Source organism: Zophobas morio, unplaced genomic scaffold (assembly GCF_036711695.1).
Source record: "Zophobas morio isolate AGI-343-1 ecotype UQ-CSIRO unplaced genomic scaffold, CSIRO_AGI_Zmor_V1 ptg000012l, whole genome shotgun sequence".
Classification (NCBI taxonomy): Eukaryota; Metazoa; Arthropoda; class Insecta; order Coleoptera; family Tenebrionidae; genus Zophobas; species Zophobas morio.
In genome coordinates this window covers 4690292-4709266 of record NW_026972117.1, presented here as the reverse complement: position 1 = coordinate 4709266, position 18975 = coordinate 4690292, and the positions used below count along the sequence as shown (strand labels likewise).

Below are 18975 nucleotides of genomic sequence, written 5' to 3'. Positions count from 1 at the left end.
ATTGCAATTTTCCTAGTTTTTGATTGGAAAAGTTGAAAAATCGAAATACAAAAAAAAAATGGGAGAAAATTGAAAAATCAAAAAAGTAAAAAATCGAAAATTGCAAATCGAAAAACTGAAGAAACGAAAAATTGAAACAGAAAAACTATAAACGAGAAACTTGAAAATCGAAGCAATTAATGAATCGAAAAATTGGAAAAAACGCGAAAGCCAAAAATTCATTAGAAAACCCAAAAATTTTAACGAAAAATCGAAAAATGAAATACTCAGAAAATGAAAAATTAAAAATCGAAAAAGTGATAAATTTTAAAATTTTTCATCATTATTATTATTATTACCTACATATTAATATTGAAAACTGGAAAAATTGCAAATTAACAATAGAAGTGACGAAAACTCGGTAAACTTTTAAAAAGTTAAAATTGAAAACACTAAAAATAAAAATATTGAAACGTCGAAAAATCGAATTAATGAAAACCTAAAAATTGAAAAAAGTAAAGAAAATAAACTCAAATGAAAAATTGCAAATCCAAGAATTGAAGAAATGAAAAGTTGAAAGATCGGGAAACTTTTAAAAATCTAAAATTGGAAAAACGAAAAATTGAAAAAATAAAGAAAATCAAAAACTAAAAATTGCAAATCGAACAATTGAAGAAATGAAAAATTGAAAAATCGGGGAACTTTTAAAACTCTTAAATTAAGAAAACGAAAAAGTAAAAAATTCAAAAGTTGAAAAATAGAATTATTGAAAACTGAAAGATTGAAAAAATAAAGAAACTAAAAAACTCTTGCGGAAAATTGCAAATCGAAAAACCAATGAAAAGAGAAATTGAAAAACGAAAAATTAAAAACGTAAAGGTTGAAAAATTGAATTATTGAAAATCGAAAAATTCAAGAAATGAAAAATTGAAAAATCGGGAAAGTTTTAAAAATCTAAAATAAAAGACGAATTATTGAAAACCGAAACATTGAAAAAATATTGAAAATAAAAAACTTTCCATTTCTTTTCCAAAAAAAAAGTTAAAACTGCCTCTATTCGAAGAGAAAAAAATTACTCAATCATATGGCATTTTCAGTAGATTTTTAATCCAAAGTCATTTTCATACCAATTCTTTAAATGACTACGGACAACGAAAAAATAATTTTCAAAAAATTTCAAAAAAAAATGTGAAAATTGCTTCAATTTGAAGAGAAAAAAGAACTCAATTATAGACAATTTTCGGTAGATTATCAGTCTAAAGTCATTTTTATAGCAATTGTTTAAATATTTAAATAACACCGGTGAACGGTGAAAATAATTTTCAAAAAATTTCCAAAAAATGTTTAAATGGGTTTGATTCGAATCGCCGAAATTGTTGCCTGTTGAAATTTTTTTGCAAATTAAATATCTAAAGCAATGTTTCCCCAAGATCTTCAAATAACCGCGAAAAACGGAAACATTATTTTCAAAAAATTTCCAAAAAGTGTTAAAACTGCCTTTATTCGAACAAAGAAAAAGGACTCACTTGTAGGGAATCTTCAGTAGGTTATGAATCTAAAGTCGCTTTTGTAGCAATTACTTAAATAACAACGAAGAACGAAAAAGTAATTTCCAAAAAAATGTCCAAAAAATGTTAAAATGGGTTTTACTCAAATAGGCAAAATTGCTGCCTATACAGAATTTTCTACAAATTAAATATCCGAAGCAATTTTCCCCCATGATCTTGGAATAACTAATTTCCATGACGAAAAATTGCAAATCAAAAAATTGAAGAAATGAGAAATTGAAAAATCTGGAATATTTTAAAAATCTAAAATTGAAAAACGAAAAATTAAAGAATCTAAAAGTTGAAAAATCGATTTAATTAAAACCCAAAGATTGAAAAAATAAAGAAACTAAAAAACTCCAACGAAAAATTGCAAATCGGGAAACTGAAGAAATGAGAAATTGAAAAATCGGGAAACTTAAAAATCTAAAATTGAAAAAACGAAAAATGAAAAAAATTTGAAAGTTGAAAAATCGAATTATTGAAAATCGAAAAATTGAAAAAATAAAGGGTTCTATCAGATTTTTTACTTTTTTAAGAAAAACCGTCAATTTCTCCGTCCGACACCTTTTTTATTTTTTGTTTTTTTTCCCCTAAAAAAAACTTTGATTTCTTCTGGACATAACCTCGCAAAAACGGGAGTGGGCCGAAGTTGCGTTGTATTTTTTCCAAAAAAAAAAAAAACTCGATTTTTAACTTTTTGTATTTTAAAAACTCTGTCAATACACTAACATTATTTTGAATCTATAATTTTACATTCAATTTTCATTACGTAAGATTTCGTAATTTTTTTTCTGAAAAAAATTGTGACTATTTAAATTAAATGCCTTTTTATATGCCTTTTTGGCGGCTACTTATCCGAACATTTTTTTTCGTTTTTTAGCGAACCTGTAGATTCACAGTCCAGCTCTGTTCTATTTTTTTTTTAATTGAAAAAATTAGGCCCACTCCCACTTTCACGCGGCTATGTCCAGAAAGTCAAAGTTTTTTTTTAGGGACAAAAACAAAAAATCAAAAATGTCGCACTTCGAGAAATTGACGATTTTTCTAAAATATTGAAAAATCTCATTGAACCTCGCATACATTTTTTTTTCTGAAAGTACATTTAAAGATAAAAATGTTGGAAAGAAAAAGTCCCGATAACTCAATTTTTGAAAAAAAAGCCGTTTTTTTGAAAAATTCTTCTCTTTTTTGGCTGAGCAAAAAAATTTGAAAAAATTCTCAGAAATGTCTTTAGTGGGGTAGAAAAAAATAAAAATTTCAGCAAAATCGCAGGGGTTGGGTTCAAACGTGGTCGATTTGGCATATATATTTCAACAATAAGCACAATCAAAAAACCACAAAAGAAAGAATTCCAAAAATCGTTGAACAATTCCGCACGAACCGCTCGCGTGCTCCACAAATAAAGCAGCAACCCTGTCAATTTGCGTGTAGCATTAAACTTGGCTTGTAAAATATTCATTGAGCGAAACATTGAAAAATTGAAACGGAAAATGGATTTCCAACACGCCGCAACAACTCCTCTCGCATCTTACCAAAGCGGGTGACCACGAACACAAGTTCTAAATGAAACCGTATTAATATAACACAGCAGACGGGTTAAAGACAATCCAAATAGCATGTTAACATGTGTTCTCTCCTGAAAGTTTGATTGGCGAACAGCAGCCTCGCACAGTCCTAGAGTTAGTGATTAGTGGCAGACATGTCCTGATATCCACTTTACTAACTCATTATCCTCCATCCTAGTTGTACCCGCAATAATTATACAAGCGTGTCGGAGTCTAATCGCCGCCAAAGTTTCAACATTTAACGGCGAACAAACGCCGAGAGTTGGGGAGTGGCCATTTTTTAATCACGTTAACACGTTGGTAGTCCATGGAGTTCTTTTTTTTTATTTCGCTCCAGCTTAGACTGTTGTTATTTAAGAGATTACCAGAGTTCATGCTTTTCACATTCCTATGTTCAGCAAAACCTACAATTAAAAATAACGGTGGCCGTACCTGAAGCTCGCCTAAAACTGGCACAATGTAAAAAACTGATAAACCAGTCTTTTGTTGGAAGATTCGTTGCATTGCGCTTTAAGTAGTTACAACCAAACAAATTATTTAAATTAAGTAAAAAAAATTGTTTTGGTTATTACATCATGTTTATATGTACTTTCTATGAATTATTAATGAATATTGCGGCAAAATAGTTATTTATGATGCATACCGAAGGTGACGCGTGCATGTAGACACGAATGCAACGTTGAACATAAACTTGCGCGCTGCATGGAAGTTAGTCATGTCATCCCAATTGTTGTCGCTAAATTTCAGCCATCGATTTTTTTAACAGTGATTTTGCAAGTTTATTTTAGATTTATAGTTATTCTCATTATTATTTACAATATCTACGATACCTTAAAACATTTGTAATATTTCAGAGTAGGCAGATTCTTATATAATTGTTCTAAGTTTCTTGTTCTGAAAAGAAGTCTACACATATTAATACACAAAGGCAAAATGTAAGCCCGCCCACCCGCCCTGTCTTATTTGTGATGATTTTTTTTATTCAAGAATCAAGAAGGCGGAACTTAACTGCAAAATACTTCTTTCTTTACAAGAAATTAAAAACATGTTAATGAGTATCGCGTTCAAAAAATACTACGTATATTAAGAAAAAAGGCAAAATATAAATTTTCACTTTTTTGTTGTTTCGGTTTCCCGATTTCTCGATTTTTTGCTTTCTCGTTTTTCGATTTTTCAATTTTTCGATTTCAATTTCTCGATTTCTCAGTTTTTCAATTATCGAGTCCCCAATTTTATAAAATTTTGTTTTTTCAATTTCGATTTCCTTAATTTTTCGATTTGGATTTTTTTGTTGCCTCAAAATTACGACATAAACTCTTCGAGTTTTCATTTTTAAACTTTCCTGTTTGCAATTTTTCGTTTCCGTTTATTTTCTTTATTTTTTCAAATGTTCGATTTTTTAGTGTTTAGTGTTTGGTGTTTTTTAAATTTTAATTTTTTTAATTTTTCATTTCTCCAATTTTTCGATTTGGAAATTTTTCAATTTTCATTTTTTTTTTTTTGTTCTTCCACTGTTAAACTTTGCAATTTTTCGTTTTAAAATTTCTCGAGTATACAATTTTTAATTTTAAGATTGAAAAAATCGAAATTGAAAAAACAAAACTATAAAATCCGAACATCCAAAACTCGAAAAATTTTAAGAATAAAGAAAATGAAAAACCGAAACGAAAAAAAATCAGAGACGAAAAATTAAAGAATCGACGAATTGAAAAATCAAAGAACGAAAGTTTGAAGGATTAAACAAAAGAAAAACGAAAAATTGCGATATAAAATCGAAAAAATGAAAATTAAAAAATGGGGCAAATGAAAAATAAAAATCAAGACCTTGAAAATTTGAAAAACCCAAAAAATTGAAAAATTCGGAAGTACAGGAATTGAAAATAGAAAAAATTAAAGTTGCAAAAACAAAAAATTATGAAACCGAAATATTAAAAAATGGAAAAATTAAAAAAATTAAACGTAATGAAAAAACGAAATATTGTGATATCAAAAAGTTCTAAAAAATTGTTCGATTTTTCAACTTCTTGATTTTTTCATGTTTCGATTTCGCGATTTTTAAACTTTACGATTTCGATTTCTCCATTTCTCAGTATTTCAACACTAATTCATCTTTCTGATTTATAGTTATTCTTATTATTATTTACAATATCTACGATACCTTAAAACATTTGTAATATTTCAGAGTAGGCAGATTCTTACATAATTTTGATTTATTTCGAAAAAACATAAGAAATAATAATTTTTTTTTCTGTAAACACTCTGTATCTTAAAACCCAATTTTATTAGCGCGTGTCTTTACTTACGTTCTCACAAAATATTGTAAATCAACTACTGTCATAAAATCTTAAGAACAAACTCATCAGAATAAATAAAAATATATAGGGTATTCTATTAGAAAAAACTAAATAGTGTGTTATACCTTAAAGACAGAATACTCTGTACATTTGAAAATAATTTTGATGCAGGTCCTCAAAGAACTGTACAATTTTGGGCATAGATTTTTTTTCTACTTTTAATAATTAAGAGATATCGAGGAGCGCGCGCTTAGTGACTCACCCTGTATATGGACAAACTCTTAAAAAAATCACTTTTTTGAAAATAGTAGATACTGATTTTTTTGTATATATTTAATAAATAATTTAATGATTTAATTTTTAAACACCCTGTATAAGTAGTTGTGAAATACAATAAATTGAAATGTAAGTGGCATTATTGAAATGTTTCAAACGATGAATAAATAAATTTTAACCGTTCTGTAATTACAAATAAATGTTAATAAACAGCTAAAATTTCAAAATCTTTTTTGTGGAAGATGCTAAAACATTTTGAGATGACGTCATCAAGTTTTAGGAGGGGATAAACAGATCAGTTTTGATGAGCGATTTACCGTGTTGACTATATTCTTTAAACGTCTGAGAGGAATCGGTTTTATAGTTGTTTAGTCAATTATGATTTTTTTTCCAAAAATCAGATGTCCAAGGCAAAAATTAAACTTTATTTCAGAAACACAAAACTCGGGGACATTTTTAGCATTTCCTGTCTTGATTATACAGGGTGAGACACTAAGCGGGCGTTCCTCGATATCTCATTGATTAATAAAAATAGAAAAAAGTGATAGATCGAAGTTGTACAGGACTATATTCTAAAATTAGTTTTTAAATGAAACACCCTATATATTTTTACATATTTCCAATGATCTCTTTTTACGCTTTACAACCATGGTTTATTTTTGAAGTTCTGATGCGATGTTGCCAAGTTATTTCAACTTTCGTAAAATTTATTGACAATTGGAGAGTTCACAAAAAATCGCAGTAGGGTTTTCTTTAAAATTTCTGTAACAATATTTTTTGAAAAAAATACATGTATGCGTTTAGTTGTGGTTAAAGTAGAATTGAATCTTCATTAAATAAAATTTTAAATACATATTAAAATTTTCAAATATCGATATTTCAATTTTTTCAGATACGGCACCCTGTATTTTATTGCCGCTGTTCTCTTTTTCTTTTGTCAAGTATTTTCTATATTTAAACTTAATACAATACGGCAATTTGTTGTATTTGAAAAAACTAAAATATCGATATTTGAAAATTGTAAAGTTTTAGAATTTTTTATAAACATCCGTATTAAGATTTCATTTAGTTGATACACAATTTATCCACAAAATATTGTAAAACAGATTCAAAAAATAACCCAATCCAAAGGCATCGGAATTAAAAAATAAACTGTGGTTGTAAACCCTAGGAAGAGGACAATGAGAATACGTATATAGGGTGTTTTATTTACAAAAAATAAGATGCGTGTTACACCTCAATAACAAAACACTGTGTATTTGAAAATAATTTTAGTGTATGTTACTCAAAGAACCGTACAAGTTTGGTCTGTACATTTTTTCTATCTCTTATAATTAATGAGGTATCGAAGAGGCGCTTAGTGACTCACCCTGTATTTTTGTAAAACTTTTCAGAATTTTTTCTTTATAATTCATAATTCTGACCAATTTTAAAAATTGTGCTGTTTCTTATTGCTGCTTCCATTGTGAAAATTTTACGTAGTTTTTTTCAAATTCTTTCCAAATTGTGGAACTTACAAATGATTGATTATTTAGTAAAATTTTACGATGAAATTTGAAAAATTATATAACTGTATTTCATTTAATCGATAAAATTGAGTTGTTTCTTAATTTTTTAAACATTATGTACAAATGGACAATTTTGAAAAACAGAAACATTACTAAAGCCCAAATAAGCTTGCATTTATGGGCATAATTTTTCTGTACTTTATCAATCGTCGGAAGTTGTTTTTCGTAGATTTTATGACATTATAATTTCTTACGTTTGGTAGAATTTATTTGTCAAAATTGTGACATGACGTCAGCAATTTTTGGGTGGGGATGACAGAGCTTCAAACGACATCGATACTGCATGTTATTGAAAAGGGACAATTAATCTGGTGGGGTCATGTATCAAGGATGAGTGAAAGTAGACCGGTAAAACGAGTACAGGAGACACAAGTCCAAAGAAAACGAAGCAGATTCAGACCATCAGACACGTAATATGTTATACTGGGAATGTAGTTCGAAAGAAAAAATTAAAGAAGTTAATAGCAAGGAATAAAAAAAACGGAATAATTTGAAGACGGCAAATAAGAAAAAAAATGTCGGAACACTAATAAAAACAACTCATTATATGCTAGTTGTTTATTGGACACACTATACACAGTTTTAGGTCCTCTTCATTTATGTTACTAGTGTGGCTGAAACAGTCAATGCATCTAAAAAAGGAAAATCTTCAAGGACTCCATTTCGAACCGTCGCGTTTCATTGTTTATATCAACGATCCAAGTAATGTAATAAACATCCGATTTCAAGCGAACTTATTTTTTTTTGTGTGTTTGTTTTGCGAGACGGCTTTCTAAGAACACTAATAAGTTAGTAAATGAATCGTATAAGATAGGAAATGACTACGACTACTACGACGAATTCTCCTGTCTATCGGAGCCGCCACTCGAACTTCTAAAAGTGAGAAATCGTCCCTGGGAACTGCGAGACACGAAACGCAACCACAAACAAGCCATTCTCCGTGATTAACAGCAGTCAAAGCAAGGTAACGAACAACATTTAAAATAATTTAAAGGCCAAGCACACAGCACATCGTATGGCTATAAAGAGAGAAGCTGTCAGGGCCATTGTTAGACCACAAGCATCCCGTGATTAATATAATAATCCGTAATGAAGTTATATAGACACGTCCCAATCCTGATTTATGACAAAACACATTTCATTTTGTATAATCTTCAGGCGTGTTTATATACAAGACTCCTCTCGCGGTTAATCCCTTGGGCCAAGATTTACAATGAACGCATTCATATTCATAGAGTGAGGCTTGGACACATAATTAAATTTTAACTGTCATGTTAACTAAATTATTCCGTTTTGTCCGCTCTCACACTCCGACTCAAGATTCATTTAAGAGGGCTTAATTACACTTTTATGTCTCTGAATCGGGACAAATATGTGGCGTTCGCGCGGGGAAATTCACTTTGCCGTTTGCTTCGATCATGGGAAAGGTGTCGGCTAGTGATGGGCAATTAACGGATGGAATGGCGCTAATTAAGGATGGACGAGATACAAATTAATTAAGTCAATACGAGAGGAGACATGGGCTTGGGTAAATACGGAGCGAAGAACGAGGAAAATTCGTTTGTGAGACGACATTAAACAAATACTACCTTTGATGATTGACCTGGACGGCAGTTCACAACAGCAGTTCTTCGAAGCAAACACGGCTAAATTATGACACTATTTCTAAAAGGAAAATAATCAGGCTAGAAGTCATTTCAGCAAGTGAACAAAAAGAAGAAACAGAATTAACATCGCAATATTCTTTCAGGAAGCGAAAAACTGAATACAGTTTCCTTTTCGAGAATTTTCCGATGAAGCAGAATGAAGCAGAAAAAGTAGAAATAGAGCCAAAGTCCCAAGATTCTTTCAGCAAGCAAAACAAGTTATATTATGCTACTTTTAAAAACCAAACACATTGAAACTACGACACGATTTCAGCGAAAAAAGAAGAAAAATTGGTATTCTTCGTTAGAGAACCGCATTATGCCACCTCTAAAAAGGAGCAACTTCAGCAAATGGTATAAAAATGAAATGAAGCACGGTTATCCTTGAAAGAAAAGCTGCATTATGGTGCTTTCAAAAAAGAAAGCAACCAGACTTTCAAGCAATTTCAGCAAATGAAGCAGAAAAGAAGAAACAGAATTAAAATCCCAAAGCGAAAAACTAAATAACTAATCGAGATTCTTACGATTCTTTCAGGAAACAAAAAACCATTATTCTGTTGAGATTTTTCAGGAAGCGAAAAAGGAAATAGTAATCTAAAAACCAAACCAAACAATTGAAACTACGACACGATTTCAGTGAGCTGAAAAATTGGTCGAAGGTTATTTCAACAGAACTTCAAAAAATTATAATTTTTTTTTTGGAATTTTTGTTTTCTGATAACCTATCTATATAAAGTAAAAACCGGTGGCGCAAATAACACTCCCGCAACTTATTTGACTTAAATTTTTTCTTCAATTTTAAATTTTTTTTATCTTCATTTTTTCGAGTTTTCAAACTTGAATTTTTCAAATTTCAATTCATTTTCTACATTTTGCATTTCGATTTGAGTTTCTCGAGTTTTCAATTTTTCCATTTGCAATTTTTCGTTTCAGTTTTTTATTTTCTTCATTTTTACAATTTTTCAATGTTCCCATTTTACAGTTTTTTGTTTTTTGTTTTTTCAATTTCACTTTTTTCAATTTTTCTCTCTCTAGATATTTACAAAACAAAGATTAAGCCCCACCCACCCGCCTCGGTCTTAATTATGATGAGTTTTTTATTCCTAATCAGAGCAAAGGGCGGAGTTTAATTGTAACATCAATATGTCTCTAAAAAATTCCACCCTTTTAAAAACATATTCCATAATATGGTAATTTCTTGTAGAAAAATGAGGATTTTTCAACTAAACTCCACCCTTTTGCACACGATAATAAATAAAATATTCATCACAATTGAGAAGGGGTGGGTGGGCGGGGCTTATATTTTGTCCATACTTTTCTTAATATACGAAGTCTTTTTTTCCCAACAAGAAACTGAAAACATGTTTAACTATCCTGTTGTTGAAAGAAAAATCTACATATCAAAAGAAAAACAAAGAGTAAGCCCCGCCCACCCGCCCGGATCTCAATTGTGATGAGCTTTTCATTCCAAAATTAGACCGAAGGGTGGAGTTAATTGTAACATCAATATTTCTGTACAAAAATTCTACCCTTTTAAAAACATATTTCATATGGTATTTTCTTGGAGAGAAATGAGGATTTTTCAACTAAACTTCCCCCTTCAGCACACGATAATAAATAAAATATTCATCACACTTGAGAAGGGGTGGGTGGGCGGGGTTTATATTTTGTTCATTTTTTCTTAATACACGAACTCTTCTTTTCCCAACAAGAAACTGACAACAATATATTGTTAAACTATCCCGTTAAAAGAAAACTTTATACCTATATTAAAAAAAAAACAAAAATTAAGCCCCATCCACCCGCCTCGGTCTCAATTGTAAGAATGTTTCATTCCAAAATCAGACCGACGGGCGGAGTTTAATTGCATCATCAGCATTTCTGTAAAAAATTCTACTCTTAAAAACATATTCCATAATATAGTAATTTGTTGTGGAGAACTGAGGATTTTTCAACTAAACTCCGCCCTTTAGCGCACGATAATAAGTCAAATATTCATTACAATTGAGAAGGGGTGGGTGGGCGTGGCTTATATTTTGTCCGTTTTTTCTTAATATACGAAGTCTTCTTGTCCCAACAAAAAACTGAAAACATGTTTAACTATCCTGTTTTTAAAAGAAAACTCTTGATATTTAAAAGAAACAAATATTAAGCTCCACCCACCCGCCCCGATCTCAATTATGATGAGTTTTTTTATTCCAAATTAGACCGAAGGGTGGAGTTTTAATTGTAAGATCAATATTTGTCCAAAAAATTCTACCCTTTTAAAAACATATTTCATATGGTAGTTTCTTGTGGAGAAATGAGAATTTTTCAACCAAACTCCGCCCTTTAACGCACGATAATAAATAAATTATTCATCACAATTGAGAAGGGGTGGGTGGGCGGGGCTTATATTTTGTCCATATTTTTCTCAATATCCGAAGTCTTTTTCCAACAAGAAACTGAAAACATGTTTAACTATACTGCTGTTGAAGGAAAACTCTACATATTAAAAGAAAAACAAAGAGTAAGCCCCGCCCATCCGCCCCGATCTCAATTGTGATGAGCTTTTCATTCCAAAATCAGACCGAAGGGCGGAGTTTAACTGTAATATCAGTATTTCTCTAAAAAATTCTACTCTTAAAAACATATTCCATAATATGGTAATTTCTTGTGAAGAAATGAGGATTTTTCAACTAAACTCCGCCCTTCAGCTCACGATAATAAATAAAATATTCATCACAATTGAGAAGGGGTGGGTGGGTGGGGCTTATATTTTGTCCGTTTTTTCTTAATATACGAAGTCTTCTTTTCCCAACAAGAAACTGACAACAATATGTTTAACTATTCTGTTGAAAGAAAACTATATATTAAAAAAAAAAAACAAAAATTAAGCCCCCCCACCCGCTCCGTTCTGAGTTGTGATGAGTGTTTGTTCCAAAGTCAGGTCGAAGGGCGGAATTTAATTGTAACATCAATATTTCTCTAAAAATTCCACCCTATTAACAACATATTTCATATGGTAATTTCTTATAGAGAAGTGAGGATTTTTCAACTAAACTCCGCCCTACAGCGCACGATAATAAGTAAAATATTCATCACAATTGAGAAGGGGTGGGTGGGCGGGGCTTATATTTTGTCCGTTTTTTCTTAATATACGAATCCTATTTTTAAAAGAAAACTCTTGATATTAAAAAAAAAAAACAAAGATTTAGCCCCACCCACCCGCCCCGGTCTCAATTATGATGAGTTTTTTTATTCCTAATCAGACCGAAGGGTGGAGTCTTAATTATAACATCAATATATTTTTTTTTTAAATCGACCCTTTTAAAAACATGTCATATGGTAATTTCTTAGAAAGAAATGAGGATTTTACACAACTAAACTCCGCCCTTCAGCTCACGATAATGAATAAAATATTCATCACAATTGAGACGGGGTGGGTGGGCGGGGCTTATATTTTGTCCATTTTTTCTTAGTATACAAAGTCTTCTTTTCCCAATAAGAAACTGAAAACATGTTTAACTATCCTGTTGTTGAACGAAAACTCTGCATATTAAAAGAAAAACAAAGAGTAAGCCCCGCCCACCCGCCCCGATCTCAATTGTGATGAATTTTTCATTCGTTGTTAGACCGAGGAGCGGAGCGTAATTGCAAAATACATATTTTTCTATTGATTTGAATGAGTTTGTCTTCTCAAAACAGAGGACAAATTATTAATTAAACCATAATCGAACATTATAATTCTTATTTTAATATTATTATATAAAGACGTGCATTTTTTCACGTTCTCCAGAAAATGGGGTCAGCTGCTGAGTCACTGAGCCACTGAGCCACGAGCTCATATTTCTCGTGGTGGTAATATAACGTTATTGTACTGTTTTCGCAAAAATTTGAATATTTAGCGAAAAAACTGAAACCGGATTTCTATACTACAAGTATAGGAGTATATTTTTGTATCACATTTAGCTCATGTTTAGCCAAATTTTGGCTAGCAATTTTTAACCATCTACATGATATTTCTAACACACTACAAAATTTGACAACAGTCGGTCCAGCAGTTTCGGAGATTACGTGTCTAATAAAAATGGATACAGACAGACGGACGGACGGACGGACGAACGGACGGAAACGGGAGACGCTCGGAAAGTAAAAAGACGAAAAATAGACATTTTTCAATGGAGAGGAACCGCATTATGCTACTTCTAAAAAGGAAAACAATCAAATTTAGCAGCAATTTCATCAAATGAAGCAGAAAAGAAGAAACAGAATTAAAATCCGAAGATTGTTTTAGAAAGCGAAAAACGAAGCACTGTTATTCTCTTCAACTGAAGTAGCCATCAAAATTAACTAATTGCTACCTCAAATCACAAAAGACATAAAAATGATTAAATAAATACGTCGAGATCGATTAAAAAATAATTTTTTTCAGCCCCTAATCTTGCTAGCAGTAGATAATGGTGCCAAAACGAAATTATAAAAGAATCTCCACTTTGTTGAGCTTTTTTAACATTTTCGTGGATAAAATGAAGTGACATTTCTGAAGCATTCCAGGCGTATTTATTTTTTTTACATGACGTCATGAATCTTGTGGAGAGGAAGAAATACATTTTAGATGATATTTTATTATTTATATCAGTTTTAGCCTTTTACCACCATGTGGGAGAAGTCCGTCGCACAATTATTATTATTAAGTTTGAATTTATAAATATTTTACAGGATAATTCATATACGTAAAATAATTTGAGTGGATTATTAAATTACAGATAAAGAAGAATATGTAACAAATGAATAAATATCAATTTTATGATTGTAGCAATAATCCCAGCTGCAATCCTTTTCTGTAAAGATTACGCCTGAAGCAAAGCAAACAATTCAATAAACATAAAATTCTAATATGTAGTTATTATATGTTAATCAATATCTATAAAAGTCAAAGGACTGGATTGAAACAATTGTAGCAATTAAATCAGCGTACGAGCGTCCGTAAATTTTAATTTCCGAACAAAGCCTCGAACATATGTATGACTTTCAAAGGAGCCATGCAGTCATTAAACCGACAATAAATAATCGTCGATTAATATTTATATCTTCTCCACAACAATCGTCCGCACTGAATCCAATAAATTGATATAAAATATGGATATGTTTTCTTCGATAACACAATTAGCGTTGTAGTTCACAGGTCAGCGTAAGCAAGTCCAAAGTGACCAAGTTAGCGCGATAAAAGTGCCACATTTCATTGAAATAATTGTCGACAACTCCATAAATAATGACTTATTAGCACTTCAGTAATTGATAATAAATTTATTTTCAAGCGCTGACATAACATATAAACAGTCGCCAAAACACAGAACTAATTCCCTTTGTACTTTTTTTTACAGGCTGCCGGTTTAGAATTAAAAGAAAACTTGGCAGCTGGGGCTGCGACATGGCCCTACCCTTCCGTTTATCATCCCTACGATACCGCCTTCGCAGGATATCCATTTAATGGGTGAGTTATCTCTGAGTAATGGAATTGTTTTTTAAAGCCGAAGCTTGGCGCCGTCGCTCTTTCTCCACATTTTTTCCAGTTTTCGAGAACGGATTCTATATTGTTGCAAATGCATCGAGAGTTGAGTAACAAATCCGATTCTCGATAAGACAGGTTTCACGTTTTAACCGAAAGCGAATTTCAGCGCGGAAACGCTTTTTTCAAATTCGACAAGAACGAAATATGTCAACAAATTGGTCGCTAAAACCACGACCCGTGTACGATTTGTACGTTCTCCGTTGTTATCTCATTATACGTGTCCTTGTTCGTCAAAATCGACTCGCACATTCGACATTTTTCTCTTCCTGTACCATTAACCCAGTTGAGGGCTGGAGTTTATAGCAAACACGTGTATTCGCCGCGGGATGATTTATGTCAAAATCGATAGATTTAAGTCGGTGGGCGTGTTTTTGGGTGTTAACAAAGTCGCAGACACGTTGCAACGGCGTCAGAAAATAATAGCCCATCTCATGTTTCCGAAACGTTAAGATTCAAAAATAAAACAAGAGCCTTCAAAATTTTTCAGTTTCTTAAAAAATATATTAGGGATTTCCAAGATCTTTCACATAAAGAAAACAAAGGCTCTGAACATTGTTTAAAACTGTTTTTTTACAGAGTAGTTTAAAGTCTTTCAAAAACAAAACAAAGGACCCCCGAAATTTTTTAAAATCTGCCAAAAATAAAACTGTCAAATGAATTTTATTTATGCTGTATTTAACATAAATATCTACTTTTTTTGATTTTTTTATATTTTATTCGTTTTAAAAAAAGCGTTAATGTTCAAATTGCCAGGTAGTATATATTTAACGACAAATTTAAAAAAATCAAATAAACGTTGCTTGTGATGAATTTGGTTTTTTACCCAACTGTAATTATACAATACCAAATTCGTTTAAAAACAATTCGAAAATTTGTACATTTTCACATATTTATCGCACCATTTACATAGTTAATGTTAGTTAAAATGAAAAGGTAACCTTTCATGTCGAAATAAAAATATAGGTTAATTGAGCCGTAAACGAAATGTCGATGTTGGTTAAACCAAAACAAAAATTAAAGGCTTTCGTGCCAGAAATAATTTATGCGTCAAAATACAACGGAAGCATAATGTATTGGTTAAACATGTAACTCACGATTTTTCATAAGTTGCGGCAAAAAATTTCCAACATTAATTAACATGCGCACTTAAACCGTCAACGTTTAATATACGTAAATCACGTTCATCGCTGCTCCGACTACGAAAACTATACGTTATATTTACGTTCGGCGAAACCTGACGTTTATTTTACGTTTTTTCATCATCTGACGCAATTCTCGCACGTCTGGCCTCTCAGGCAGGGCGTTCGATGTGAGTAACGACGCGTTAATGTCTTGGGTTGGCCACGAAGCCGCCGCCAGTGGCTAAATCGCCTGCCGTCCTGATGTATGTCATTTATTATTTAGAGCGATAACGAGCTGGGACACCCCTATGCCATTCGATACTCGCCTTCGGCTAATCCCTGGAGTGTTCGCGTCACCCACGATATTGAATAAAACATATCAGATTAGAGTGTTTTAATTGAAACGCAACCAGCTCGAAGAAAAAAAAATTCAACCCTTTGTATACAGCCTGGCGGTGCCGCAACCCACAATACACGCTTCTGGATTTTCTTTGTTGACAAATTGCATATATAATAAATCTGGATCCTTCCATATGAGAACGCCAAATTTGAATAAAAAGTGCACGTTTTTTAATTTTGATGAGAAAAATTGAGGAAGATATTTTAATGCTTCACTTCTATCGGCACCCCTTAGAAGTCTGAAGTTGTGCCACTTTCAAACTCTCCTATTATCGGTGCAACTTTTTTCTATAACATGAAACAAAAATCTTCAATTTACAGACAAAATTAATTCTAGTAGATGACATCTTACCCCTGTTTCAAGGTTCTCTCGACGATCCTAACACTTTCCTAAATTTTTTCAGTTCTTTCTTTCATTGGACGAATGGGCACTTTTGTTTTCTCGACGTTTCATGACCCCTACAGCACGAAAAAAAGTAGTCCACCTTCAGTTTTTTCGCTCAACGTTCAAAAACGTTTGCAAGGTATAATAACGTTTTATTACCGACACGGTTCGAATTTGGCCGTTTCCTTTTTTTGCATTGGTATAACGCTGTGACTACTTTTCTTTGATGCTGTGACTAGAATTATCCATGTTGATGACGTCATCCCAAATTTTTTATTGGGCAAATTAAGAACGAGTCACCTCATTTTCTCGAAAATGTGAAGAATACGCACGTCTTTATATAATAATGATTAAATAAGAATTATAATGTTCAGAACATTTCGTTCGACTATGGTTTAATTAATAATTTTAGCTCTGTTTTGAGAAGACAAACTCATTCAAATCAAACACGAACTTCTGCGTGACATTCTTTCGATGTATAAACACTTGGGTTTCAGATTGCTATTACCTACTGCTGAAGGACAAGGGATGTTATTTAAGCCTCTGGTTTTTATTTTACAGCGGTTATCACAAAACGAAAATCGTAAAATCAAATTTTATATATTTTTTTAAAGAGCTGGATTTGTCGGGTTTTTTAATTGATGATCAAATTTTGGGAAAGCCAATACTGTTATTTTTAGTATTACACTGCATCAATTCAAGTTGATATACGTGTCCTTGCAAAAATGTTGATGACGTCACAAAATTGTGTAAGAAAAAACTCAACTCGAAAATGCTGGATATGTTTCATTGTACTTCAGGAGCGAGGGAAGTTCTGTCGAAACAACTTTCGACGAATTTGTTTTCTTTTGTTGATATACGTAGTCTTCTCACAACAGGAAATGGTTAATTTTTGTAAGGAATATGTATTTTGCAATTATGCTCCGCCTCTCAGTCTGACAACGAATGAAATGTACACAATTTAGATCGGGGCGGGTCTAGGTGGGGCTTAGTCTTTGGCTTTCTGTTTTATTTAATACATATAGTTTTCTTTGAACACCAAAATTACCTAAGATACTGGTTCCACATAATAAAATCTTGTAGAAAGATAAGGATTTTGCAAGTAAGCTCCGCCCCCGGCTCACGACTAATAAAAAAATCATCACGATTGAGATAGGGCGGGTGGGTGGGGCTTGCATTTGGCTTTGTTTTTCTTAATATACGTAGTGTTTTTTTTACAACAAAAAACTTAAAACTTCAAAATGTTTATAGACAAATATGAATTTTGCAATTATGCTCTGCCCCTCTGGCTGACAACGAATGAAACATTCATCACAACTAAGACGAGGGTGGGTGGGCGGGGCTTATTTTTTTTTTTTTAATATACATGATAATATTTTCCCAACAAAAACTGAAATCATGTTTAAATCATATTTGAAAATCGTAAATTTTTGCAAAGAAATATGGATTTTGCAAATAAGCTCCGCCCCTCGGTCTGACAACGAGTGAAATTTACAGAATTTTTAGATCGAGGCGGGTATAGGTAGGGCTTAATCTTTGCCTTTATTTTTTATTTAATACATACAGTTTTTTTTTAACATCACAATTACCTAAGAACTTGTTTCACATGATAATTTCTTGTAGAAAAATAAGGATTTTTGCTATTAGGCTCCGCCCCCGACTCACGACTAATAAAAAAATCACGATTGGGATAGGGCGGGTGGGTGGCTGGGGCTTGCATTTTGTCTTTATTTTCTTAATATACCTAGTCTTATTTTCACAACCAAAAACTTGGAATAAAAAAATGATAAATGTTTATAGGCAAACATGAATTTTGCAGTTATGCTCTGCCCCTCTGTCTGACAACGAATGAAAAATTCATCACAACTAAGAGGAGGGTGGGTGGGCGGGGCTTATTTTTTGCGTTTTGTAAAAACATCCATAATCTTCTTTTCCCAACAAAAAACTGAAATCGTGTTTAAAAATTGTAACTTTATGTAAAAAAATATGGATTTTGCAAATAAGCTCCACCCCTCGGTCTGACAACAAGTGAAATTTCCACAATTTAGATAGGGGCGGGTATAGGTGGGTGTTAATTTTTGGCTTCCTTTTCTATTTAGTACATAAAGTTTTCTTTGAACACCACAACTACCTAAGAACTTGTTTCACATGATTATTTCTTGTAGAAAAATAAGGATTTTGCAATTAAGCTCCAGCCCCGACTCACGACGAATAAAAAAAAATCATCACAATTGAGACAGGGTGGGTGGGCGGGGCTTGCATTTTGTCTTGTTTTTCTTAATATACGTACTCTTATTTTCACAACAAAAAACTTGGAATTTTAAAATGGTAAATGTTTATAGGCAAATACGAATTTTGCAATTATGCTCTGCCCCTCTTGTCTGACAACGAATGAAAAATTCATCAGAACTAAGATAAGGGCGGGTGGGCGGGGCTTGCTTTTAGTTTCTTGTTTTTTTTTTTTTAATATACGTAATCTTTTTTTCTCAACAAGAAACTGAAATGTTTCAATCGTGTTCAAAAATTTTTGCAAAGAAATATGGATGATGCAAATAAGCTCCGCCCCTAAGTCTGATTACAAATTAAAAATTTACATAAAATTTTTCTGAAACGACATTTATTTAGCTTGTTTGAAATC

The 18975-nt window shown here is 32.0% G+C and overlaps 1 protein-coding gene across 1 annotated transcript in view; it reads left to right on the top strand.

Moving 5' to 3' along the window:
- The window catches only part of LOC135127673 (homeobox protein caupolican), a 56058-nt gene that overhangs the window by 24793 nt on the left and 12290 nt on the right, over window positions 1-18975 (top strand). Inside the window, exon 3 of the mRNA XM_064054210.1 lies at window positions 14245-14354. Within this exon, the coding sequence (XP_063910280.1) occupies window positions 14245-14354 (110 nt within the window). The remainder of the gene's footprint in view (window positions 1-14244; window positions 14355-18975) is intronic.